We start from the raw sequence: 26,919 nt of genomic DNA, 5'->3' as shown, positions 1-26,919 counted from the left end.
GTAATAACTGGTGTTAGCGTCTTTATGCTATGAGTACATTAAAAGTCAGAGTGCTCTATAACACTGAAAACGTGTTAACAGCTGTAACGCGTTTGAGATGAATGCTGCTATAGTCATTATTTTCTGATTATTCATTTCGATTTCCTATCTTTAAATATGTTTTCTGTCGAAAACTGCCAGAAGAGATACATCCCCTTTGCTTTGCGTCTGTACATGTTTTTGTACAAAGGTAATCTATCCTGAACACAAAAATCCATATATTCAATGCAACAACCTGATTTCAAACATCGTGAAAATAAAACAAACAAACAAACAAAAAACCCAACACAAAACAGAAAAAAAAGCTTTGCCCTTGTTGGCTCAGGAAGGAAAAGCTGAACAAACATTTGTTCATTTATCTTTCATACAAAGAGTGGCCAATAATTTGGCGAGTTTCGTAAGTGAAATTTCTAGGGGGGGGGGTGGGGGGCGGGGGGGAGAAACCCCCCATCTAAATGAGGTCTTATCAGCAGCAGCAGCAGCAGAGTGCGGTCTAATATTCCATTTTATCACACAGGATGTGGCTTCAAAAAGAGGACAAGATCGTTTCTGCCTCCTCCACAGGCGTGGGTTTTCCCCTGCTCACTGCTTCTCCCGCTCTCAGGCGGAGAGAAGATCGGGTCTATGTCAGGAGGCGACACTGGAGGAAGGCTTTGATACTGGCCACGGGCCGGATGTCATTCTGGTGTTTGCGGCGCTCGATGAAGGAGATCAGACGAGACGTGTCGATGCGGGTGCTCCCGGCAGGGGTGTGGTTCAGGGAGGGGGCCCGCGGCTGGAGCCAGGGCTCGTCCTGCAGGCAGGCCAGGGCGGAGGGCCGTCGCGATGGCTCGCCCTGTAACAGGAGGCAGACGAAGTCGCAGGCTGCGCGGCTCACGCCCCGGAAGTAGTCCTCCGGAAAGCTGAAGTCCAGCCGGCAGATGTTCAGGCACGTCTCCTCCACGCTCTCGTCCAGGAACGGAGACGCGCCGCTCAGGACCACGTAGGCCAAGACGCCCAGGCTCCACAGGTCGGAGGTGAAGGCGGCGGGCTCGCCCAAGACCAGCTCGGGGGCAGAGAACTCAGGGCTTCCCAGGAGGGGGTGAATGTATGGGGCGTTAGTGAGCTGCACCGCGTCGCCGAAGTCAGTCAGTTTGACGACGGGCTGGGTGGACGTCTGCTCAATCAACACATTCTCAGGCTAAAGGGGCCGATACAGGAAAAACACAGACCCTTTAGTCAATGTTCACACTCTCCTCTGCTCAGAATTTAGTTTATTTGTTCTGAATTTAGGCCAAAAAACTGACGGCAGAAGCTCAAATGATGTAGTCAAAGTATAAGAAAAAATATGAACTAACTGTGTCAGCTCTGAGAGTCTACATCCCCAGTGTCAGTTTTCTCAGTTCCTCAAATTATATAAACATTTAAACACGCATCCTCTGTAGTACAGCCTGAACTACTAATTTAGCTGTTTCACTTAGCAACACTGCTATTTCATAATTACCATTGGATTTAGTAACAAGTCACAAATATGAATACTAATAAACCCCCCAAAGTTTCCTTAAATGTCTTTTAAATGCATTACAATGTTGACCGAAGACCTGCTAAACAATTATGATTTCAGTATTCTTTGTGAGGCAATCGACTGATAAGTACTCAGATGGTTTCTGTAAACCAACTCGTTATCTTGTTTTCCCACTATGGAAATGACTTCACCTTCAGGTCCAGATGAGCTATTCTGCAGCTATGCAGGTAGTGTAAAGCTTCTAGAACGTCCCGCAGGTAAAGAGCCACTTTCTCTTCTGCGAGGTTGCCCCAGCTGACGATGTAGTCAAGGAGACGACCCTGATCAGCCCTAAAGGGGGACCACAGAGACGGACAGTTATTTTCAGTAAAGGAAGTGTGAAGTGTTTCAGTTACATGTTACGCTGAGAATCAATTTTGATGCGATCAGAAACTGAAAAAGAACAAAGTGACAATGACACGGTGTGGACTAGGGGAGAGGTAGAGCATGAGTTTGAACATTCAGAAAGCCAAATGGGCACACTATCAGATTTACTAATTCATCTGTTTATTCATTTGGCTGGCAGGTCCATCCAGAGTAACCTGCACAATGCATACATACAAGATGTACGTAGCTAAAATGATATGAGACAACAGACAGTCCTGATAAAAGGACATTAAAACACCACCCAATCTGGACCAAACAGTGATTCAGTGGAAACCAAATAGGGACAGACTTTGAATCAAATGAGTGCTCACAGAAAAAACAAAATAAGGATGCAATCTAAGCGAAATGGGGAGAGAGATGGAGTGACATGAAGACAAAACGAGACCCTCATAGCAGGAACAAATCCAAACGGTAATGAGGACACTTGCATTTCTAAGAGCAGGACGTAGCTGTTGGCCGTCTCGTAGGTGTCCAGCAGGCTGACCAGGTGGGGGTGCTGGATGCACTGCAGGATGGACAGCTCACGGGCCACTTGCTCACGTCGCATCAGCTTCTTATTGACAAGCTTCGCAGCCACGGAGCGCCTGTAACTCCTGCACTCACACCATTTAGTCACAGCAAACCTGCCTCTGAGAACACACAGGAAGACGCAAGGTACGCCAGAGCAAACCAGAAAGAGAGCAAAGAAAGAAAGAAAGAAAGAAAGAAAGACAGAGAAAAAGAAGGAGAAAGAAATAGGGAATACGTAAACCAATGCAAAATCATAAGCAGACTTAACTTTAAATCACACTCTTTAATCTTTTTTTTCCCAGTGTGAACATATTTTAAACTCCAGTGATGTCTTATCATTTTTTTGGAATTTAAGTTTTTATTTGAAAAGCATCATTTACATACACATAATTTCAATTCACAAATATTTATCCATAGGCTCTTCAATGTATTTTAGTTAAGAAAGGAACATAAAGGAAAACAAGATAACATAATAGGGACATAAACAGGGTGTGTCACATTCAAATAGAATCACTAAGTGTTCAATAGAAATGCACCATTTCAACCAACTATAGTACAAAGAGACCAGGTTCAACAGAATCTGCAAATTCAATCCAATTAGCCCAATACTTACAAAATCCCTCCTTTTGTAATCTCAAAGAAAATGTAATTCTCTCCATAGCAAAAATATCTTTTGCTACATCTGAAAATTTCCTGTAAAGTAGGTGATACAGACTGCAACCACTTTCCTGTTACAGCTTTTTTACTTGCAGTCAAAATGATTTTAAACATATATTTATCTCTTGTTTTCACTATATTCGTAGGCATATTCCCCAGATAAAGAACATCAAATGTATAAGGGACCTGAAGAGCTAGTATTCCCTCTCAGTGATGTGTTATCAATGTTTTTGCAGATGCAATGTGAACAGATTATGTTGTATGAGTGTTTTATGTGATTTAACGCAGCATGTGAACAGATTATGTTGTATGAGTGTTTTATGTTCTATGTAACTCTCGGCACTTCAGACTGAGAAAAAACTGTTTCCTCCACATCTGTACACGTGTCGTAATCACTGACTGCACTCTTACTAACATTCAGACGACGTGTGATTTGGTTAAGCTTACCTCCCAAGTTCCATGACCTCTGTGTAGTGGGACTCAAAGTTGTCCTTCCAGAGGATTCCATCTCTGGACATACCTGTTGGGAGTGGAACATTTAAATAACTTCACTGAACAAAAGCCTACGGTGCACTAATCACAGACAGGTTTCCAGGATAAAACCAAATCAAACATTCAAGCAACAAACCTCCTTCATCTATCAAACAGAGCTACATAATAATAAGAATAGTAATAATAATAATAATAATAATGCTCAAGAAATACTCTGACATAAGCACCGCTGTCTCAGGAATGTGTGTGTGTTTTTAACTGAAGGGACACTGGGCACTGATGATTTACCAAGGTGATTTTAAGAGATACAAATGCGTGTTTAAAAAAACAAAAAAACAAAAAACAAAACAACAAACAAAAAAAAAAAACCCCACACAAACTCACCGAGCACTCTGAGACTGGCTGATGATGTCACCGTGCCAAGGTCGTTGACAGCAACGCAAGTGTACACTCCGCTGTCTTCCACCGACACGGCCGAGATCCTGAGAGTCACTTCGCCCGTGTCACTATGAGCAGACACACGACATCAGCAGACTCAGACTTAAAATGTCAACAAAAGCACCAGTTAACCACAGAATTATTTTCCTCTTTCATTATGCTCCTGCATCAGTGTAAATTCACTCTAAAAGCAAAAATAACATGTGCATTACAGCGTGGCCATTAACTGGATATAAAACTGAGAATATAATACATACATATATACACGTATACAGTTTCAAACATAAAAGCTCTTAGCAATTATTACAATTATCAGTGTATTTTAACAGTGTATTTTAATACTGACTGACTCTGTATCTGTCCAAACACTTAATTACATATTTAAGCATCAAAGATTATTGTTAAGTTGAAAATTCACTACGCGTTATGAGACGGATGGTCTGCGTTCATCTAAATTTCACACGGGGAAGTTTACACAGAGCTAGACAGCCACCTGTTGTCTGTAAACTATAATGCTAGACAGGATTCTGCGGAAGTGCTTAAACAAATGCATGCCGTCTACAGAAAAGCATTTACGTTAACCATTATCACTAAATAAGTGTGTATTCCCATGTGTTATGGGCTGATTTTTATGTGTGTGTGTGTGTGTGTGTGTGCCTACCTGTGTGTGACAGTGAAGCGTCCGCCATTGCTCAGAGCGCTCTGGTCAGGTCCTCTCCAGGAGACTGAGGCTTTGGGTCGTCCACAGACCTTACAGCGCAGTGTCACGCTCTCACCAGCTTCACATGACATGTCAGTCAGGGGCACCAGAAACTCTGGGGGAGCTAAGGTGTGAAAAACGAAAAACAAAAAACCCGACCAGAATTCACACCTTTGTTAAAAAGTTTTTCTATATGACGCGTCTCGTTCTCATGATCATCTCCTGCTATGAATCAGTTGTTCCAAGAAAGAGCAGAAATTCAGACCTACCGTCATAAATGTAGTTGGGATTCAGAAGCTGAAAGTGAACAGAACACAAAAATGGATATTAAACAGAAGTGTAACCGCATTCTAAGAAATGTGTGTGGTAAGAACTAAAGATGTGGACTGTAAGGCTGGTTAGAACAATACCTTTACAGAAACCTTATTGGCCAGCCCATCTCTGGGCCTGCGGAAGCCATTCTCCAGTCTGTTCTCTTTTTTACCATCCTTATCTCTCCTCTCTGATTTCCTCCTGATGCGGAGGGCTGTATGCCATGAGCTGGATTTCCTAATGATGAGAGAGAAAAATTGAGAGAGAGAGAGAGAGAGAGAGGGAGACAGAGAGAGAGAGAGAGAACTGTATAATCTACAGATTCATGTTACACTTCAGAGTAAGATTGTTTTAGTAATTAACACAGTAAACATGTAGATAGCAGTTAATTAAGACTATTTAATGCCATAATTAACCGCTGATGTAAACAGCATTATGAACTTGTGCCAACCATACTGTGAATTCCTCTTAATTTCTGCCCTTTTCTACTTATATTACTCCCATGGCTCATGCTCACAGTTTTGATTCTGACTTTCTCTTTGATCATATCATCAAATGTAAGCTCTATTGTAAAGTGTGACTGATTTGTCCCACTCTAATTGGTCCCAGAAAAGAGTGTGCAATATTGTGCTATGTCTAACAAACACAGCAAACCCATTTAATAAACAAATACCCAATGGGGACACTGACCAGGATAACCTCAGGCTTAGGGACTAAGTCTAAGGACTGCTTAATCGTTAAAACAACATTAACATCACACACAGCGTCGAGTCAGCGGTTAATACGAGAAAATGCTATCCAGGCTCTTACTTGAGCGTTCCGTCAGAATAATCGGGGATGACTGTGGATGTGTGGCCTAGAACGTAGCCGGGGATCCAGCCCTCGGCGGCCGGGCCTTGTTCCGTTGCCGCGCGGAACACCAGAAACATGCTCTGCTGATTGGAGGCCAGGATCTGCACGACCTCCCCCTGACACACACTGATCTCGTCCTCTTTTAAAGCCACATAGTCCTGGGTCACCAGCATGGTGGCCACACTGCTGCTGCTACTGCTTTCACTCTGAGACCGGAAAAAACAACAAAAAAAACAAAACAGAACAAAAACAGAGAAGTGTCATTCACAGATACATTCAGTCACTCAAGCATGTTCGCACGAAAAACAGAGAAGTGTTACTCACACACACACACACACATACACACACACACACACACACACACACACACACAGATGTTATCTGTAGACATATATGTTCATTCACACACATACACGAGCACATGCACATGTGCACACATTGCTAACTGTAAAATCCTATTCCATGAGAGCAGAGATGATGGAACACAGCAGAGAAAGCAAGAATGGGTGAGTCAGCAAGATCCTCTTCTACAGGTCACAGATTCCAAGATGACTCAAACTCATCAAATGCTCCGACCCCCCCCCCCCCCACTACACCCACAGTGCCATTAAGAAGAACAGGGAGAGTAGCAGGTGTCTAGAGTGTGTTAGTATCCGTTAGTTGAATATTTTAGCTCCGAATGTGAGTGTGCGACTCTCGTGATAATAACAGAGGTGGGCGCTGAGAAAACAGCCATGTAAGGCAAAGCGTTAATCAGCGTTAAGGTTCCTGGTTTATTCTGCAGCTGACCACTGTCAGCCTCTGTAAGGTTACCCCACACATACAGTTAATAGCTGAGAGCAAACCCAACCCAGACCGGTGCATGTCTGACCCAGGCCCCAGTGCTCCTCTCACAGGCATCTCCAGGCAGGGAGGTTAGTACGAAGCTGGTGGAGGAGGAGAAAGAGGACAGGGCCGCTGTGAAGCCTGGGGCTAAATTGGGCTTCTTACCCCATTACTGTGGGTTGAATGCATGGAGTGTTCGCTGGTGGAGGAACACGTGCTCATACGATCCAGCTCCTTGCCGTGTGTGGAGTGTCGACGGTTTTGATTCCGGCTAAGCGTGTCACTCTGCTCAGAGGGGTAGCTGAGGGAACCGGGTCGCCCGGCGGGGGGCGAGGTTGGAACCGAGGCCCAAAATGAGGACCCTTTTTGGGCGGGGCTTCCGGGGCTGAAGGTGGAGGCCTCTTTGCCTAGAGTCAGCGGGGAGAGCATGGGTGCGCACGACCCTGCCAAACGGGGTTTTGGGGGAGGGAGGGACAGTGGGGGAACTACGGCAGCCTTCTGGGTGGGGGCTCCTGCCTGGGCCTCCTCGCGCTGCTCTCTCAGGGGGCTCTCCAGGACCTGCATCCTTGGTACTTCGCTCTCCAGGCCCAAAGAGCCCGTTTCGGGTGTGTGGGGACACGTACCTGAGGTTCTGTCGTCCGGAGCAGGGGAGGAGTGGTGATGCAGGGGCTGGGGCAAGCGTGAAGACGGCTGGGGAATGCGTGAAGGGCGGGAGCGGGAGCCGCAGCTGGAGCCCATTGCCGAGGTACTGCTGCCTCCTGGAAGACCACTGCTGCTGGGGTTGGCCGATCCGCTGGCCCCTACGTGGTTCCTCTGGTACTCAATGGGAGACGTCAGTGCTGCGGGAGACAAAGGGGGTGAAATGAATCAAATGTGAAAGATTAATAGGACAAATCTGAACCGGGCGGATTTCTGCGTCTTTAAGAATCCACCTGTCATTGCTGTGGATGAGCGGAAGACTGTGGACGCGGGTAAAATTAATCTGAGTGATTACGTTTGACTGAGTGAATATGACTGGCTGGGCCGTGTCCCAAGTCTCTTCAGTTCTCCATTTCCTTGTGACCTCGCTCTCTTAATTAACAGGATAACGGCAGTTAATGAAGACGCTGTGAGCCAAGCATGTGATGTTTGGTTCCTGCTTCGACACACTGCGTGTGACTTCAGTAGAAAAGGGAGTAAGGCAAAAGAGCAATGGAAGAGTACTGGACCCGAGTCATTTCCAGTCATTCGTGTGTGTTTGCAGCCAGTTATGTAGCAAAAAGAATCACACATGATCATACAACTGTTCCACTGCAGTCAACAAGCAATATGACCAGGACTCTTTGAATGACCAATAAACAATACAGATTAGGAATCCAAACCAGGTGTGATACAAACACCTGCATGAACAGACGGTCTGGATTGAAATTATAATCCACAGGCAGACAACACACATTTAACCAGAACTAGTAAATAGCATGTGATAGCAGGAGAAGATGTGCTGGTGTTTAGTGATCAGGTGAAGAGTTTGGGCTGTACCGTTAAATAGCATGTGATAGCAGGAGAAGGTGTGCTGGTGTTTAGTGATCAGGTGAAGAGTTTGGGCTGTACCGTTAAATAGCATGTGATAGCAGGAGAAGATGTGCTGGTGTTTAGTGATCAGGTGAAGAGTTTGGGCTGTACCGTTAAATAGCATGTGATAGCAGGAGAAGGTGTGCTGGTGTTTAGTGATCAGGTGAAGAGTTTGGGCTGTACCGTTAAATAGCATGTGATAGCAGGAGAAGATGTGCTGGTGTTTAATGATCAGGTGAAGAGTTTGGGCTGTACCGTTAAATAGCATGTGACAGCAGGAAAAGGTGTGCTGTTGTTTAGTGATCAGGTGAAGAGGGCTATACCGTTGAGGAAGTTACGCTGGTTCTCTAGAATGCTGCTGATCTGCTGGACCCAGGTCTGACACACGGCCGGGTTCACAGAGTGAAGAATGTAACGATCTGTGCTGCCTGAAGACGACCTGGAGGTCAACGTAAACTTACAGGGATCGCTGTCCGAACTCTCCTCCAGACCAAGCCAACTGACCTACAGACAGACAGGCAGACAGACAGACAGACAGACAGAGAGAGAGAGAGAAATAGGTGAATAAGTGGTGTTGGGCGGACTGTTGTTGGAAAGATGCTGCTGACAAATTAACAGTTTCTATTAATGACTTACAATTCAAACCAAATCAGTTTAATTCAAATGTATTTTTATAAGCAACAGGCGTAATCAGAGAGCAGCTTTAGAGATTACTGAGGCTAAAACCCCAGTGAATCACACTAAGCTATATCAGGACGAAACCTTGACAAGAACCTGGACACAATCCTTAAAATATTGAACCTGTCAACTAAACCTGGTCTGCTCCTTTCTCTGTGACCACATCCTAAGCACATAAACCGCTGTCCAACAAGCATTTAAATCCAATGCTTAACGCTCTATTCTTACACCCCTTGCAGAACAGAAGCTCACCCCATGTGTGTGTGTGTCTGTGTGTGTGTACATGTACCTTAATGCTATTTTTAAATAGATAGCCTGGCATGGAGTAGCCTTTCTTCTTGTCTAGAGGTTCACTGAAGATGACGATCTGCTCGAAGAGGAAGACGCGTCTTTCCTTCATGCGCGCAAGCAGACCTCCGTCCTGATCCGACACCATGAATGTGTCCTGGAGCAGTAGTCGACCCTGAGCCACGATTTTACCCTGCACACATACACACACACACACACACACACACACACACACACACACGCCATTAACAGTTAGAGAGTCCTCTTCAAACACAATACATGCAAAGTCATTAAACAGCACCCCACATACACAACACACAGTCACTGCTTGAGGGGTACAGTCACTGTGTATATGTCACTGGATTCCTATGGTAGGAGTCTAAAGGATTCTCAGTCAACTACATGTCACTGTCCTTGTTTATAAGAGAAATCTGCCCACTCTCTGATAGTGTGATGATTCAAGGGCATGGGTGCACTGGTGTTTTCACACTGACATGACTGGTGCTGGTAGCTTTATTGGATCAGTACCATGCTACCTCAGGGATTACGGATTACACTTTCACTAAGAGAAAAGTACCAGTGTACAGCTCCCACAGCGACACCATAAAGTACACCTCCCATAGAGACACAGGTATTCAGGTGTTCTGTGCAGTGGCTTTTCCCTTTCTCCATCTCAGAGTTGTCAGAGACGCCCATTTACCCACAGATCTGACACTTATAAGAGGGGGGAAAAAAAAAAAAAGTGTTGAGGATCTTACGTCAAAGCCCTGCAGACGTCCGACGTTCATCATGTCGTTGCACCGTTTGGGCACGACACACATGACCTCCACCGCTTTCTATGAGAAACACACCACAGAGAAGGTTTTCAGAGACGTTCTCAAACAGCTCTCACACAGGAACACAACACAGAGACACCAGTAAAAGCAGGAAGGCAGAGCGTCGAAAAAAGCAAGTCAGAAAGAAAATGAAGAGCTGACAGACAGAGGAGCTGAGTGTGTCAGCGTGTGTGATTACATAATAATCATTTAAAAAGCCTGACGAACACATTAAAAGAGTTTGGGAGGTCACTGTTATTTAACAGAGGCTTCAATGAACAGGTAGCGTGTACTAGGGATGTACCCGAATCCAAATGCCTTATTTGGGAAAGCACAAATAATGCGATGGAAACAGATATTTCTTCTACCCAAAGTCGCTCATTATTATCCAGGAGAAAAAAAACATGATTGACATGTCTGCGCATCAGCCATTGTGTTTCTTTAAACCGATTCATATCATTGCGGATGGCCACAAGATAAAAATGTCTATTCTGTTTACAACATGATTTCAGTAACTGGTCGTTTAATTTACTACACATTATTGAAAAGTGACTGCCACTTTCTGTAGTTACCCCCACTGAGTCAGGTGCGGGTGCTAGTGAGACAAAAGCCTGGTGTGGCAGCTGAATTATCTTTGCAACCTATACATCAAAATGAAGCTTAGAACCTATAGTTTTTAGCTGTAGGTTAAGTGTCAATTTCCTCCATTTAAAAAAACCCAAACGAAAGTCGTTTCATTTAGGGTACGACACATAATTGAAAAGTAATCGCTATATTCTGTAGTCGCCCCCACCGAGTCAGTGCAAATTACTGTCGTAAAATAGTCATTCACGTTTCCTTAGCAAACTACAGTAATGTTAACACATCAACAGTCGCAAACGGAGCATCACTGGAATTTAAGATTCTTCCCTTCAGCTGAAGGGTGTTTTTCTGTACATCTTTACTGTAAATAGTTTCTGTTCCCAGAACCTTTCCTTTCATAAAACACCTTTTTCAGTTTCAGATTGCTCAGTGTCCTCCAGTTAAAGTAAGGGCGGGGGGTCAGAGAGTTCATAAAACTTAGTTTGGTTAAAAATAAAAATAAAAATAATAATAAAAATAAAAATAAGAGAGAGAGAGAGAGATGAAAAGTACAGTATGAGGATGTGGAAATATATTTCATAATTAATTACATGCCAATATTAAATCAATTTCGATGCTTTGAAGGCACAAAAATTGCTTTGCCAATGAATATTAGGTTAGAAAATAGAACATTTGCCCCATTTAACGTGACTTCCGGTGTAAACCACGAACATTTCCAATCTGCGATCCGAATGCAGATACAGGGACAGATAATTGTTGGTTGAACGGATTTAGATACAGATAATGACGTCTCTGTACATCTCTACTGTGTACCATCAAATAATAAACCAATAAAACTGACCAGTATTGGCTTTCACAATATTTTTAATCTTCTAGTGGTTTAAGATACATGTCATGCTCTGGCGTGTTCGGGTAAAGTGAGAGCTCACCTCTAACTCCACTGTGTCTAAACCAGCCTTCTTGGAAAATTTGAGGAAATCCTGAGAATAAGAAAAGAATAAGGTCTATAACACATGCTGACAATGAGTAAACATGTTTGATGATGTCTGCACATGTGACAAAATCAGCTGTTAAGATGTAATCCTCTGGAAGTCTTCATCTTCATTCATTTTGATATTCATTTGATCTTCAAAGGCCTGGCTCTGAATCACTGAGAGTGTGTGTGTGTGTGTGTGTGTACTGTCAGTACTGATTTTTCCCATACCCTCACCTTGAGCAGAAGCTGATATTTCATAATTCTCTGCACTGGTTTAATGAGCAAATCAGTGATCTGGAGCCGATGGCCCAGACGCTGCTTCATGTCCTGTGGGATACAGAGAGAGACAGAGAGAGACAGAGAGAGAGAGACAGAGAGAGAGAGAGAGAGAGAGAGAGAGAGAGAGAGAGTGTGAGTGAGAGTGAGACAATGCTGGCCCTAAAACTGAGGAGACTGAACAATTTGTAATTTTTATTTGTAATTTACTAACTTTGTGTTACGTGTTATGTCAGTCACTGAATATTAGGCTTGCATCTGTTAACTGTCTCATTCAGAAGGAGAGGTGACAATCTGAACTATAACTTTTTTCATGGAGAGTAACATTGAATGAACAAGCATTTGGAGGAAGACTGAAAGAAGACTCTGGGATCAATGTCTTACCTCAAAGTAAGTGTCAATGTACTCGGAGACAATGTGCTCTGATTTGGGTTTGTTCTGACAGTACACGATGTACATATGCAGACGCCTCTCCTGCAAAAAGCATTGGGAGCAAAACCCCTTTACACTGCGTCACTCTCAACCAAGTCAGCAAAAAGTTTGCAGGTGTAAAATGTCTTGCATAGCCCGATGACAAACGCTAACTGTTTGGTAGAATTATAATTTTAGTGAGCCAAGTTCATGGTTTTTTTGGGGGGTTTTTTTTTAACTGACAACTGAAAACTAAAAACCACTTGTTGTAATCCCCTCTGGAGAGGAAAAAGTTCCACCAATTGGCAACTTGGTGATAGAAGACTTTTGCAAGACCAAATGAAATTCAGTTCACAGTAATGATATGCATTAAACAACCAATCAACGAGGACCAACAAATGTCACAAACAGAGATCAGTTCCGACCTGTTTGATGAACAGGGGTGCCAGCCTATCAGGATCCTCAAGGCACTTCTCCAGTTCGCCCAGGAAGAAACTGTTGACCACAGAGATTTGAAATGAGCACAGTCCAACCCAACAAACAAACAACACAGAACCACAGAGGTGTGCTAAAGTGCAAAATCAGGCTGAATCGTGGTGGTAGCCTACATACTCTTTGTGCCAGTCGTAGATTTGGTGGATGTTGCCGAAGACAATCTTGTCTTTGCCCTTCATGTCGTCGGGGACACCCTCCTCCTTCATCCTGGACATGTAACCCTAGAGAGATGGCAGGGTAAACATCTTTACCATGGCAACACTGTGCCAGGATGCATTGTAAAACTGAAGAAGCAGGATAAAGAACTGACAAAAAAAAGAGCCTAAGGCGTCAACTGCAAACTTTCACTTCTGCTTTTTGACTAAAAACAGTCATGACTGTGACCTAACACAGCTTGTTATGGATTACATCTCAGAATCTCCCAATTTTAAGATTGTTCATGAAGCACGCACGTTAAATCTATTCGGTTCATTAAACAAACCAAAATCATTTGTCTCATTAAAAGGCTCTCGTTTGACCGACTAAAGCCTGCTCTGCATAACCAATGAAAGATAATTAAACAATACAATCATTTGAACTGGCCAGTATTGTGGTCTGAGCAGCAACAGCTGGACAATGGTAGACATGAAAGACAATTCCCCTTACCTGCACCACCGAGCCAAGGTCTCTAACATAGTCTCTCTCCGTCTCCACCAGCTCCAGCAGAACATAACTAAACAACAGAAAAAATAACAACAACAATAACAACAATGCTGGGATCAGTGACCGTCTTCATCAGTCTTCTACAGCAGACTGGCATGAAAACACATTCTCATTAAGAAGACTGTATGATTATGGCTTTGGTGAATTGAGTGATGAGAGAACATACTGCCGTCTCTTGAGGAAGCCGGTCCTGCGTTCGTCCAGCTCATCGATGGGTGAGGAAGAGGAGAGAAGGGAGTTGTCAGAGGGGTTACAGGACGGACTGCTACTGTCCCCCTGCTCCACTGACAGAGAACTGGGACGATCCTCCAGACTCTGACACACAGACAGACAGAGAGAAAGAGAGAGAGAGAGAGAGAGATAGAGAGATAGAGGGAGAGTAAGAGAAAAAGGGAGAAATGCTCAGTGAATGTGGGCCAACAGCGCAGCGTAAAAATACCACAGTGGCGATGCCATGAACGCATTTGTTGCACTAAGTCCACTTAAACCATCTTACCATCTTACTCTTGACCAGTTCCTCAATAGCACTGACCAGTTCAGCAGCACTAGGCGTTTCTGAGCTGCTAGGACGACCCGACAGTCGAGATGTGGCCTTGGGTGGACAGGTGTGAAGGAGAAAGTGACAAAGACAGAAAGAGAGTCAGGTCAGTTTCTATGGTAACAGCTTTTGTTTTAGAACAGGAGGAATACGAGTGTTGTGTAAACATTACCATATTCTGTGCTGTTTGTTTGCTCTCTGTGAACCCAATTAAATGGGTCATTGAACTAACGTGAGGTATGCACAAAGGCTTTTAAAGAGTAGCAGTAGATGGTCGGAAGTCATTCTGTATAGCATTCATGGTGTTTAGCCCACAAAAACACAGTCTGAATTCTGAGGGGAAAACGCTACTTTCAACCTACGATGCACATGGATACACACATTTAAATGTTATTAGTCAAGAGCAACTTCCATTTGCAGGACCTGCAAGGCCACTATGAGATGTTTATCACTGGCAGAGTCCCACTGTGATGCAAATGATCAGAGAATCTCACCGTTGATCTGCTTCGACCCCAACATTCCAAATGTCCAAATAAGGTAATGGGTGTGGCCTCTGGACTCGTCAGCCAATAAAGGGTCAGTTATGGACTGACAGGGGAAAGCTGGATGTGGGACTTGGCTTGGACAGGGGAGGTTGTTATGGAGTAACTGTTCTTACACATGACCAGCAGCTGCATGTGTTTGTAGGTACTCAAGAATATTCCAGAATACTCCATTAAAGGGATTGTGTGAGGACAAATGTAGGAGTCAAACGCTAAAGGGCTGTATAAATATCTCTGGAAGATCTCTTCCCCTAATGTCACTGGTCTAGTTTATTAGACTTACATAACCAATTCTGTATAAACAACTCTCACATAAAGGTGTATGGAGTATTCAAACCATATCCAATGAACAGAAAGTGAAGAAAAGACTGAAAGATGAGGACAAGTGGAGAAAAAGAAGGAAAAGTTGCATTAAGGACAGGAAGGGTGCGTCTAGTTTGATTAACTACATGGAGAGATAGGGAAACTGGGACAGAACAGAGGCAGAGCAGAAATCAACATAATGCTAGACAGGCAAAAAAAAAAGAAAAAAGAAAAAAATCACAAAGAGGAAAAAAACAAACAAACAAACAAACAAACAAACAAACAAAGAAATCAGTGTTAGCAATATGTCAGCTGGTTCAGTGACGTTCACGGCAGGAATCTACAGACCATCAGTCCAACTTCACTAATTAGTGTGAACATAAAACTCCTCATAAAAATGCTTCTCATCTCTAAAGGAGCAGTGGGGCAGAAGTGATCAGAGATCACATCTAATGAGACTTATATTCATTTAACAATCTCTCTATGTTAATGAGTTTCAGCTTTCAATAGTCTGTTCATAATCTCTCTCCACAGTTGTTGTAAAATATTTTTTCATCAAAAACAAAAAACAAACAAAAAATGACAAACAAGCAAGTGAAGGCAGTGAAAGGAAAAATCAAATGCAGAGATAAAAATGAATGCACAGAGACACATTAAAGAAAGCATGCCTGCATGAAGGACAACAGAACACAGCTAAAACAGGCTATTGCAAAGTGACTACTGGCCATGTGGCACAAGCTTTAAAATATACACTGCTTATGAGCATTAAGAAGGTTTCAACCTAACTGAGCAATGATGCCATGGCTAGTTACCAAGCCATGTCTTTCACAGACAGCACTTTAACATTATCATTGCTATTGTTATTATCATATCTTATGTATTAGGACTGGTCAGTGTAGAGGCATGCGGCCAGGCTGTGTTCATGGGGCTGAATGTGGAAGTCCAGAGGGAAAGTCTCTGTCACTAGGTGGGTAGACTATACCTTGTCCTCCTGTGAGTCCTGGTGGAGCAGGCTGTGCTGTTGGATGGCCATGGGTGGAGGCAGGGGGACAGAGTCAGGTCCTTCTTCACCCTCTTCCTCTCCGCAGCTCTGCATGCCTGAGGAGGATGACTTGGACAGAGTGCCGCTGCTCAGTCCTTCGTTTCGCATTCTCTGCAGAGGGAGAGATGGGGGAGATCTTACTGTGACACAGGCTGACGGCTTTTTTTTAATGTGCATCTACTGTCCAGTGTGGTCAAAAAGCAGACGGTTCTCAGTCTGTTCCACAGAGTCCCCATTTCCCTGCATGTCTCTGTTTCAGCCCTTTATTAACACAGCTGATTGAGTTTATTAGGAGCTTGATGATTGGCTGATCAGTGGAGCTGGGTGTGCTAGTGCTGGGCTGAGACTAAAACAGGAGGGGGTGTGGTGTGTGCGTGTGCGTTTATGTGCGCGCACGCGTATGTGTAACGGGGTTTCTTTGCTAGGGACGATCCATGTCACCACAGTAAACAACAGTAAAGGTCCAGGTGAGACAAGGACGAATCAAACTTTCAGAAGCGTCCCTAACTGGGAAATCCTGCTGGGCCCAAACTGATGACGGCATTCCGTAAGGTCTTTAGAAACCCTGGGCACTGTCTGCTCAGTAACAATACAGGACTTCAAAGGAATTCCAATCGCTGACAAACAAGAATATGAGGGAAAAGTGACAGGAGTTTACAGTAACCGGTAATCCAGCATACGAACAGCACAGCAGCTGCTGTGTATTTGTAACTACAGCAACAAAAATAGCAGAATCAGTCACGCTGCATCTTTAAACCGTGCTGTGCTCATCACATAAATTAAGCAACAGAAAGTGCTATACAAATCACATGGTGACAGAAGTGCATTCTATGTTAATAACGTAACTCTGCAAATACGACTGCACGAGTGTCAGAGCGAAGTTGAGAACAGGAACCAACGAAAATAGGAATATCTAGATTGCTCATCTTTTCCCACTCTCGTGCTAGCAACGACGTGCCATAGCACGATACCAACAAACACTGCGTCTGTGCTGACCCTCCGACACTGACCTCCTCGATGGTCTCATCCTGAGGCGTGGCGGCGCTGTCGTCCGAGTCTTTCTGTGAGCCGGCGTCGGCGTTTTTGCGGACGTCACGGCTCTTCTTGTGCTTGTTGGCTAGTTTCTTGACGTGGCCGTCGGCTTTCCCGCTGCTCAGCCTCCTGACTGGACTGGTCAGCCATTTCCGCAGCGTGTTGCCCGGGCGCTTGGGCCCCGGAGAGCTCTGGTTGCCCAGTCCATGCCCAGGCTGCAAGGTGGCACTGCCCGACATGCTGGCATCGTTACTGGACACGGAGAGCGTGTCTGTGAAAGAGAGAGAGGGAAGACCGAGAGAGTTTGATACGCGTCAAACAGTTTCTGAAGAGCTTTTAAGCTTGTAATTTAAGCATGTAGTTCTAGACTTATGAGGCTTAAGTGATTACTTAGAGTACAGTAGAGGCTTACAGTACAGTAAACACACACACACAAACCACACACACATATATATACACATATCATATCATATCATATCATATCATATCATATCATATCACATTATCATGTTTTCTGGTGGTAGCTTTTGAGCACCCTGGTTAATGTAAAGCTAAAATCACACATATGCCTAAAATGATTTTTCAATTGAAAAATAATGAAAAAGACATATCAAATGAAAAGACATGGGGAAACCCATTATAACTTTGGGATAGACCTATAGATGTGACCAGGGTTAAAGTGAGTATTATATAAAGCTTATGTAAGGCATTCTCTCTCTGTTTCTCTGTCTATAGAGCTCCACACACCACCACCTCCAGCCAGCTCTTATAGCTCTCCCTGAGGGAAACGTGGGAGACCCGGGAACAGAGTCTGCTAAATCACACTTTATTTTAAGACAAGCTCGTACTGTATCCAATTTACAATTCAAAACAGCTCAATCACGGATCTTCAGAAAAATCTTCTCATTTAAAAGCAAAAAAAAAATGCTTTTCGAAACGCAAACATTTCGACATCGTGGTCAACATTTTGGCTTCGGGTTTCAGTGGCCTTCTGTGTGTCATGTTTAATGATAAATTACAAGCTGACCTCAAAATAAACCGTTCCTGAAGTGACTGCAGCATTTGGTCCTGTAGGATTGATGGTTAAGTTCAGGCAAAGAGAGGCACTGATATGGTGGCATGTGTTTACAGCTGCTGGTCTCTGTAACCCAAGCCTACTCCTCGACCTCTTTAAGATACATCTAACAGGGTGACCTCAGTCTGACACTGAATGTTACAGTTCACCAACAGAGCACAACACAAAGAAAAAGAACATTTGACTCCAACTGCAGCCAAGATCACTGAAGTCTCAGTGTATTAGGACAAGTCTATTTAACACCAGGGGCCACATGCTGTGGAGTTTTCACCCTGACTTTACCAGGGGTTGGTGTGGAGCCTCTACTACTGACCACCTGTGCTGTTATTCGATGAGCAAAATATAACACCATTATCTTATATCAGGCTTTTAACCTGAAACAGTGTGGTACCAATAACGATACTGATACTCGTCCATGATATTGATCCGACACAACCATGCTGGGATCTGAGGGCTCAGTGAGAACACGTCTCTCCTGATGGTATCCTAACTGAGTTATTTCAGGGCTGTAACTGTTGCATCATCACGAAAAGCCCGTGTTATCCTATATGAGCAAGACGGATGAGGAGGTTTCCATAGCGTCACCTTCTTCCTCCTCCTCCTCCACAATGTATCCTGAGTTAAGGGCCTCTGTGAAAAAGCCATAAGTGTCTACAGACAGCAAAGGAGAAATTCTCTAAATCTCCTCCTGTACCTCCTCCTATACAGAACTGACTTTTTTTTTTTCCCCCTTCCTCAGTCTTGTGTTCCTTGGTCTTGGTTGTTTGTGCCAAATAGGCTGACTTACTCACAAATCTAGTATGTGACAATTTACAGCATCTCTAGCATTCAAAATTCAAGTCAGTTAAAAATCAAAAACAAAAAACAACAACCCCCCCCCCAAAAAAACCCCATCAAAACATTTCACATTTGCTAATGAAGAATTAAGGAGTGAAAGCCAAGGGCTAGGATAGCGAGGGAAGAGCACAGGGATGAAGCCAGAGAGGGCAGTCTTGAGAATCTGTGAGGTGGAGGCGCTAACATAAGAGAGAGACATGAGGCCCATTCTTGGACAACTTGAACAGCATCCAGGAATGAGCCTCTCAGTTCAAGACATGAGTGTGACGACACGTGAAACTCGAAAGTTGGTTTCTTTCATCCAGGGTCTTTCCTTTATCTGCAAACTCCCTTGCAAATAAATGAAGTGTGACCATACTGTATGTGTGTGTGTGTGTGTGTATATGTCTGTCTGTGTGTGTGTGTGTGAGCGTGAGCGTGTGTTAGGGAAAAGTTTGGCCATTTAGTACACTCATACTGAGTCTTGCAGAGAGAGGGAAATGAGAATAAACCAAAGCTTCACGGCTTGTGCAGCAGGGGAGCGCATCAAGAAACGACCGCAGACAGACCATCTCCCACGGCAACAATGCTTCACTGATGGACCAATTCCTCTTAATACTGTGATTTGTTAACATCTGAACTGTAATAGTAGGAACCTAATACAATCTAAACAAAGGTATTAAAAGCATAATGAGCTTTGAGTAATGATATTGCATGTCAATCTTCCAGCCAGTCTCACTTTGAGTGACAATCAATCATGGGACTGAATTTTGGGGAAAATTAACCAAATCAGAGGTATGGCTTCCCTCATAACCCCAACAATTTACAGACCTAATCTTCAAAAATCAGCCCTGTAGTTCTCAGTGACACTGGTGAACTAACAGGTAGGCTGAGGTGTCTAACCTCTAGTTACAGCGTTGATAAAAAAAAAAATAATAAAAAAAGTCCCGTGTTCACCACATTAGTCAGGCAATCTGTCATGTCATTACAGAGCCCACTCAAAGTTGTCAGCTCCTCGGTTACTGGCAGCCATAAAGCACAAACACCTTTTTTTTGTCAACCAATCAGAAGAAAGAAAAAGACTAATGAGATGCGTCAAAATGGGCGTTGTGGTTTCCTCTGAGGGTCCCAGGGCCAGGGCCTGGTTAACATGACGTGGAGCCCTGTCACATGCTCCTTTTACAGTGAGTAAAAGTCAACAGTGCTGACACATTTTGGTCTTGCGAGACATAAAATAATGGGTGGCTTCTACGTGTGTGCTGGGTGTTTGTGAAGTTCATTTGTCCTGAGGGCTGTCCATTCTAGTGTCAGCTCACACTCAGGTGCCTTCGGAATGAATCCTGTAAATATGTACAACTTAAGCAGCAGAGAATGCAGCCAAACAACACTCAGTAATTCAGCAGACTTAGAAAATTCGTTTTATTTACCAACAGTGGTGAGCAGTTTGCAGTTTAGCAGATAGAGGTAAAGGGTTATGGGTAAGTTTGAAGACTGGGACTGCCCCAATTCAATTACGACGTCTGCCACATTTCCTCTGAAGCCTTTTCAGTCTGGTAATGGACATTCACACAGAGTAAATCAGAATGCCCATACACACACGCACACGCACGCACAGTCTCATGTGTTCTCTCTCTCTCTCTCCCTCACACACTCAAACGCACACGCGCACGCCCACACGCACGCACACACACATACACACACACACACATGTACTCATGGTTTCCCTGAACAAATCTTAGCTGAACATTGCACAGATAAAAAGTGTTTTAACATCATCCAAACTTTTGAAAACTTTGAAAAGACCTTATTTACTCCCACCACCACAAATAAACAACAGTGATTTATCTCTTTGTTTTCTCGTGCCCTCCAGTTATAAACAGCAGGGAGATCCCACCACTGAATGCCTGGAATTCCAATTGTTGAGTCTTAGTCAGAACCTACTCACCCCTTCCCCTTTTATCTGTGCTAGCGCAAGATCTGCTCTTCATTTTAAATCTAACAGGTCACGTAAAGAATGTGTTATAGACCATGAATGTCATTAAGACAGAATACTCCAAAACAGGGCGACAACGACACTGAGAATAGGAGTGTGTGTGTGTGTGTGTGTGTGTGCTAGTATTATTCACAGGAGCAAATACAGACACTGATTTAGCCTACAATTATCAATGGTGAGGCAGTGCAAGCAATTTTCATTACAGCTTTAAGGGATCGTATATGGAAACAATGCTGTCTCAATCAACAGGGACAGTTTCATTACTCCACAAAATAAGCTTTCAATTATGATCTAAAATAGGAAGCGGCTGTGTCTATAGATTTATAGTATATAGTTTTTCTTTTTCATTTTTTTCCCCTTTAAATTCCTACTTCCTACTATTTTTGCACCTGATTCTATACTTACACACACTACTAAAAATATTTTTTAAAAAAAGCAGCCGATAAAAGCTGAATATTTAATCTTCTCATAGAAAAGAGAGAACAGTGCAAATAACGAGCGTCCGACAGAAATATTGTCGCGTCAGTCGAACAGACAATTCGTCAGTACATACCCAAATCCAACAGCCAAAACTTGCAGTTCTCTGAATGCCCAGGTGCAGCGTTCATGTGGGAAAGGGGACTGACTGACAGAAGAGACTGGATTCCATGAGCCATGCCAAAAAGCACACCAAGCCCGCTGCCCCAGTGCAGGCCAAAATGAGCCCCTCCGAATGAGCTACTCTCTGCAGAGCCGGGAGTGGGATGGGGACACAGGCTTCTGTGGTGCTGTCTGAACACAGCTGTGTCTACGCAACGGTCTGACTGAGAATGAGTGAATGAAAGAGAGGAAGGGAGGGAGGGAGGGAGGGAGAGAGAGAGGGAGGGAGGGAGAGGAAGAGAGAGAGAGAGAGAGAGAGAGAGAGAGAGAGTGGGAGGTGTAGGAAGGGCTAGGAATATTAGGGGGAATATCTGGAAATGGGTTTCACCGGATTCAGCTCCGGAACTCTCCTATTGGAAGCCTCCTGGCTGTCAGCACAGCATTAGTAATGCAACGCCAAACTTTCATTTTTCAGTCTCTCCGGAGGTTAATTCATTTCAGCTGAATATTTGCTTTTCTCTCTGTTAAGCCTACACTCAGATAATGACACAAATTCATGTTCAAAGTTGTACTTACTTACAGTATGACATGAAAAATGCGATTTTTCTTCCTGCTAAAAAAATGATAATCAATCCACTCACTTGCCTCTTTGAGAGATTTTATAACTAAGTACATAAAACTGGATATAAACATTGATTTGAAGGCATGTGTGACACAAGACAACTAGAGACATGTCGAGAGATTTTGGCGTTCCCCTTTGGAAAACATGATAAGAAAGTTGAGGTATGTTAAGAGATTTATACATGGGCTGTAAGTCTGTCAGATGTGGGCAATGCCAGGTCACAACAGACTCGTCACCTTTACTAAACAAGCCCCTCTCTCACCTGCTCCCAGCATGCCCTGCTCTGGGACACAGCCACTACAGCAGCACAGGCACAAGGCACAAAGGTGCCCCTGTTGAAGTGTGTGTGTGTGTGTGTGTGTGCTTGGCAGCCCTAAATATCTGGGTGGTTTCCAATGGGGCTGCTTCCTGCACGCACACGCACACGCACAACCACACACACACACACACACACAGAAGAGCTCTTTATCGACCCCATTCTAAGACCAATCAAAATGATGTAGAGCATTCCAAGTGGTGTCTCATACAACGTTGTGTTATTGTTAAACTTCAGTTAAACCCTTCAAAAGCAGCGGTTTCCTATGAGTGCTAGAGGCATTACCTAGTCTAACTGACAATCAAAGCTTTACATGCTAAGTGGACAGATTTGAACGCTTCGTGATGATTTCATATGAGTTATGGCGGCTCCTCTTACGCATTCTATAAATACTCATTGTGTCTTTGCTGAAGGAGACCTGTCCTCGTGACATTTCCCATGACCTCTGGCCACAGCAAAGCCGCCCTCTTCTTTGGATCAGGTTAGAGGACCTTAATGTGATTGGGAATGGTTTCTAGAGAACTCGGTCAGAAAAACATGGGTCCCATGTAACACCCCCCTCCCCTTCAATTTTACCTGAATTTCAACGCTGCTTACAAAAGGTTGTTATAAAACATCAAGCATAATTCTACACTTAATTCTGTGTAATTCTATACAATACATAACAGTTAGAGAGGCAAAAACTATACACGATGCTCAGATTTAGTCATCAGTGCAGCGAACTAAGAAACACACTTTAAAGACAAGAGACCCGAGCGCAAGAATGAATTTGTTATTATAATCATTCATTTGAAATGACTGGAGTACAGAATCTATCTATCATCAGGCGTTTTACTCGACTCACTACAAACATTAACATACAAACTATACATATTTTATACCACTTATGTATAAGACACAAAATCACTGCATGCTAACACCAGAAGGTCTTAAATTCCTTTATCCCCAGAGGTGGGGCAATGTATGGGTGACTATGCTACAGTCTTATCACTTCATACTGACCCCAGAATTTGGAAGACAATAGTCTTGGCTGGTCACCTCTGCTTTCAGACAACACAGCTTGTTGCCATGGCTACAGTGAGCTCACGGAATCTCGGCCGTTCTCAGTGTAAACGATGTAGGACAGCGATAAAAATTTTATTTGTCTTTCAGGCTGAGTGGAGGCCAGACCCTAACACCTTGGCTCTCCTTTGATCTCTTCTCTGCTTTGGAAAAAGAAGAGAAAGAAACACTTCCATGCTGTGAGTTTGTAATCTACCTACAGCTCATTACAACACAATGTTCGCTTAAAAAAAAAAAAAAAAGCTTTCGGCCAAATTTGGGAATTTGTTAGTTGACCTTCAGGGCAAAGGACATGACACATAGCTGCTGAAACAGTCAGGCTAACATAAACAGATCTGGACCTGTTGTGACAGATACATTTATTAGAAGCTATAAGCAAGTGAGTTTGACCTTCCAAACATTTCAGTGTGGATGAAGCTTCTCCATAAGGACAAAATTTGTGGGAGTGATTGTGAAAATCTTCCCCTTTTGGTCTGACGCACTCGTGTTTGTCTGAGACCACGCACAGAAACAGCTGGAATATTCAGTCACCTGTACAGACATGTCTATAAGATGACCCTCAGGGTTAAAGGAGCACAGAGAGAAGGCTTTTACACTCAAGGCTCTCTCACTGGCCGAGTATGGAAGCCGGAACAGGACAATCCCATCTAAACAAGCAGTTTTCACATGAAGACGTTATGATGTCTTAAGACTCGGTCCCCAGTCACCTCAAAATTAGTGTTATGCACTCAAATAAAACACAACTCATCTAAGAAAACCAGCTGGACGCGCCATATCTCAGACCAGACAACCCGACGACAGCTCTGATTGGAAAAGCAGAGATAATTATGCTCAAATGTCTGCCCTCCAACAGAAAGAGAAGATGAAGTACACAGATTCTGTCATGCCAAACACACTGGAGAAACTACTCTGGAGTTTTTTAGATTCAAAAAGCATTATACAAGAACCTGACTCGGACTCTGAAGCATTTAGAGAAGGGAACTCTTTTTCTTTCCTGAGATCCATGGAGCAGCAACAAAAGCTCTCAATGGGAAATTATAGTTCCTATAAATTAAAGTTGAATGCCTTGAAGTTTGAGACACTGACCATACAGATGAGTAAAACCAAACATTCATCCAAAGTTCTCCAACTGAACAATGAACAAAACTAAGACTTTGTCTCTAAGGAGACAATAAACCAAACACAGCAAACACAGAAATAATATTTATAGAATAAATAGCAGCCATACAAGAGGGAAAAAAATGGACCAGATGTCTTTCAAAATTTTGGAAATTACCTGAAAAAAAAGTCATGTTAGGCTTATCTATCAAATAAACCGCTCTCCCATAATCCTCTATCACCAAGCTGAAAATAACCCCCAAATGAACCCTTTTCTGACCCAGCTCAGAGCTACGCTTGAGGGAAGACTGAGAGCTCTCTCTTACCTTTGTGGTTGAAGATGCCCTCCATCTCCATGCTACTGCGGGAGTGGGCAATACACAACATGGTGCTGGGCACCAGACCCTCCTGTGCAGGTGAACGGTCGGTAGTCCGCACCAAACACCAGTCCGGCTTGTCCTGCGGCCTCTCCAGTAACTCCACTGTCTGGCCCTTACGCACCGTCAGCTCTGAGCCGTTACTGGCAACAAAGTCGTGGATGACCACTGTCAACTCACAGCCACCCGACAGCTGATGGAGGCAGAGAGAGGGGGCGAAAGAGAGAGAGAGAGAGAGAGAGAGAGGGAGAGAGAAGGTGATATATTGTCACATGACAACAATGATTTCACACTACAGGAGCTGTGACGTCATCTAGAGTGTCATCTGGTGTCATTTCAATTAACGCTTACAACGACAATGCATCATCTCTTGTTCGTGAGTGAAATTCTAACAGGACAGGAGCGTGTTGGAGTGACACAAAACAAATATCACATGAATGCTTTACAGAGTCCTCACCCAAACTGCTATTTATCCTGATAATTAATAGAATGAGGTCACTAGAAAAGGGGACAGTGAAGAGTATTGGGACCAGTCGATGTTTGTACGAGGATGCGAGACACCTCTGTAAGATATATGCCGGGTTCTGACCGACTTATAACTGTCCCCTGCTTTGGTTTAAGTGCCATGTTCCTGCTCATGTCAGATACGTCTGATATGTCAGGCAGAGTGAGTCACTTAAACTCCAGTCTTCATTCAGACAGAGCTTACCAGCAAATGCAGAGACAGGAGAGAAATATTACACCAGACCTTAAACTAAACTCATTTTGCTCTGTTTCCTGGATTCTGCCTTTAATACCATGCATTGAATTTCACGAATCTCCTTATGTGTGTGGATGACAACACACTGTGGCCTAATGTATACATGAACACACAGGTTCTAGGAACAGTTTATGTCTACTGATGTTCTTTGAACAAAGCAATGCAAGTAACACTGAGGGCAGTTCGTGACCCCTTTACAAACAGGGAAAAAGACACAGGAGATGAGACAGATCACACACAGCACAGCTGACACCTGAGCTTTAGCACTCCCCTTACAAAACTAATTAAGAACAGCAAACAAACGGAACCAAAGAAAAGAGAGCCAATCAGAAGGCAAGTTTGGAGCTGCTACGTACCCACTGGTAGTGTGGCATGGCCAGGGTGGATAACAGATGAACCACAGATCCTGAACTTTTACCCTCCATGCTTTTACGCCGAGTGCTCTTGGCTAAAGCCCACTTCTAATCCATCTTCACGCTCAAAGTCCAAATCAATAACTAGGATATTCCGGGTCTCTGCGCTCCCAAATGCTAGCAGCTCTTAGTAATTCTCTAGCCTTGAGAGAGTTCTTTCAGTTCTTCTGAGAAACAAATCCTTCTCCATCTCTCTCTCTCTAAGTTAGAGTAATGCTGATCTATCGTTCAAGGCTGGAGACGGATGAAACCTGAGTGAGACAGAGTTGCAGGCAGGTGGTGGCGGCGACGGCGGAGGCTGCTGACACATCCTCTCATCGTCACGGCGACGCCGTCACTCACTTTCAAAGGAGCGACCGTTTGCGACAGAGGAGAGAGGAGGCAGGAGGAGGAGGACTATGCTAAGATTTAAAGGGACAGGACTCCAATTATCCTTCATTAAGAGTGCTGCCGGAGAGACCAGCAAGCCTCGCCTCCTGACCTTTCCGCCGCGGCCTGAACTGAGACTGCTCTGTATGTTTGTTTATGTCCGCAAAACAGAGGAGTATTGTTTACAAGAAAAAAAAAAAAAGGAGCACTTGGGATGCTTTGAAAACGACGAGATAACGGGCTATATTGAGAACATGCTGTTGGATGTTTTTGCTCCAGTTTCTGGCGGCAAAAACAAGCCGGGCGCCAGGCTACGTATGACTATGTGCAAAGGAGAGCTCTGACTGCGAGTGGGAGGACGGGCCGTCTGTGCTGCTAAATCCAAGACCCCGCTAAAAGTACATCAGATTCTCTATATAAAACCCCATGCTCCAAACAGTCAGATTCTCTATG

General features: G+C 43.9%; 1 protein-coding gene across 1 annotated transcript in view; it reads right to left on the bottom strand.

Annotated features, from left to right (window-relative positions):
- Positions 1-207: 207 nt before the first annotated feature.
- triob (trio Rho guanine nucleotide exchange factor b) overlaps positions 208-26,919 on the bottom strand; it is a 63,077-nt gene continuing 36,365 nt past the window's right edge. Inside the window, 24 exon segments of the mRNA XM_030781042.1 lie at positions 208-1,219; positions 1,735-1,873; positions 2,398-2,598; positions 3,584-3,656; positions 4,013-4,134; positions 4,728-4,890; positions 5,036-5,101; positions 5,137-5,315; positions 5,889-6,136; positions 6,921-7,594; positions 8,630-8,810; positions 9,274-9,465; positions 10,031-10,108; positions 11,599-11,649; positions 11,880-11,972; positions 12,306-12,395; positions 12,758-12,827; positions 12,945-13,048; positions 13,473-13,539; positions 13,696-13,844; positions 14,026-14,121; positions 15,895-16,065; positions 16,965-17,272; positions 24,874-25,117. Coding sequence (XP_030636902.1) covers positions 662-1,219; positions 1,735-1,873; positions 2,398-2,598; positions 3,584-3,656; positions 4,013-4,134; positions 4,728-4,890; positions 5,036-5,101; positions 5,137-5,315; positions 5,889-6,136; positions 6,921-7,594; positions 8,630-8,810; positions 9,274-9,465; positions 10,031-10,108; positions 11,599-11,649; positions 11,880-11,972; positions 12,306-12,395; positions 12,758-12,827; positions 12,945-13,048; positions 13,473-13,539; positions 13,696-13,844; positions 14,026-14,121; positions 15,895-16,065; positions 16,965-17,272; positions 24,874-25,117 — 4,317 coding nt within the window. The 3' untranslated portion in view covers positions 208-661.

This window comes from Chanos chanos, chromosome 8 (genome assembly GCF_902362185.1).
Source record: "Chanos chanos chromosome 8, fChaCha1.1, whole genome shotgun sequence".
In the NCBI taxonomy this organism is placed as follows: Eukaryota; Metazoa; Chordata; class Actinopteri; order Gonorynchiformes; family Chanidae; genus Chanos; species Chanos chanos.
The sequence above is the reverse complement of the archived record's forward strand: the minus strand, read 5'-3'. Positions and strand labels throughout refer to the sequence as shown.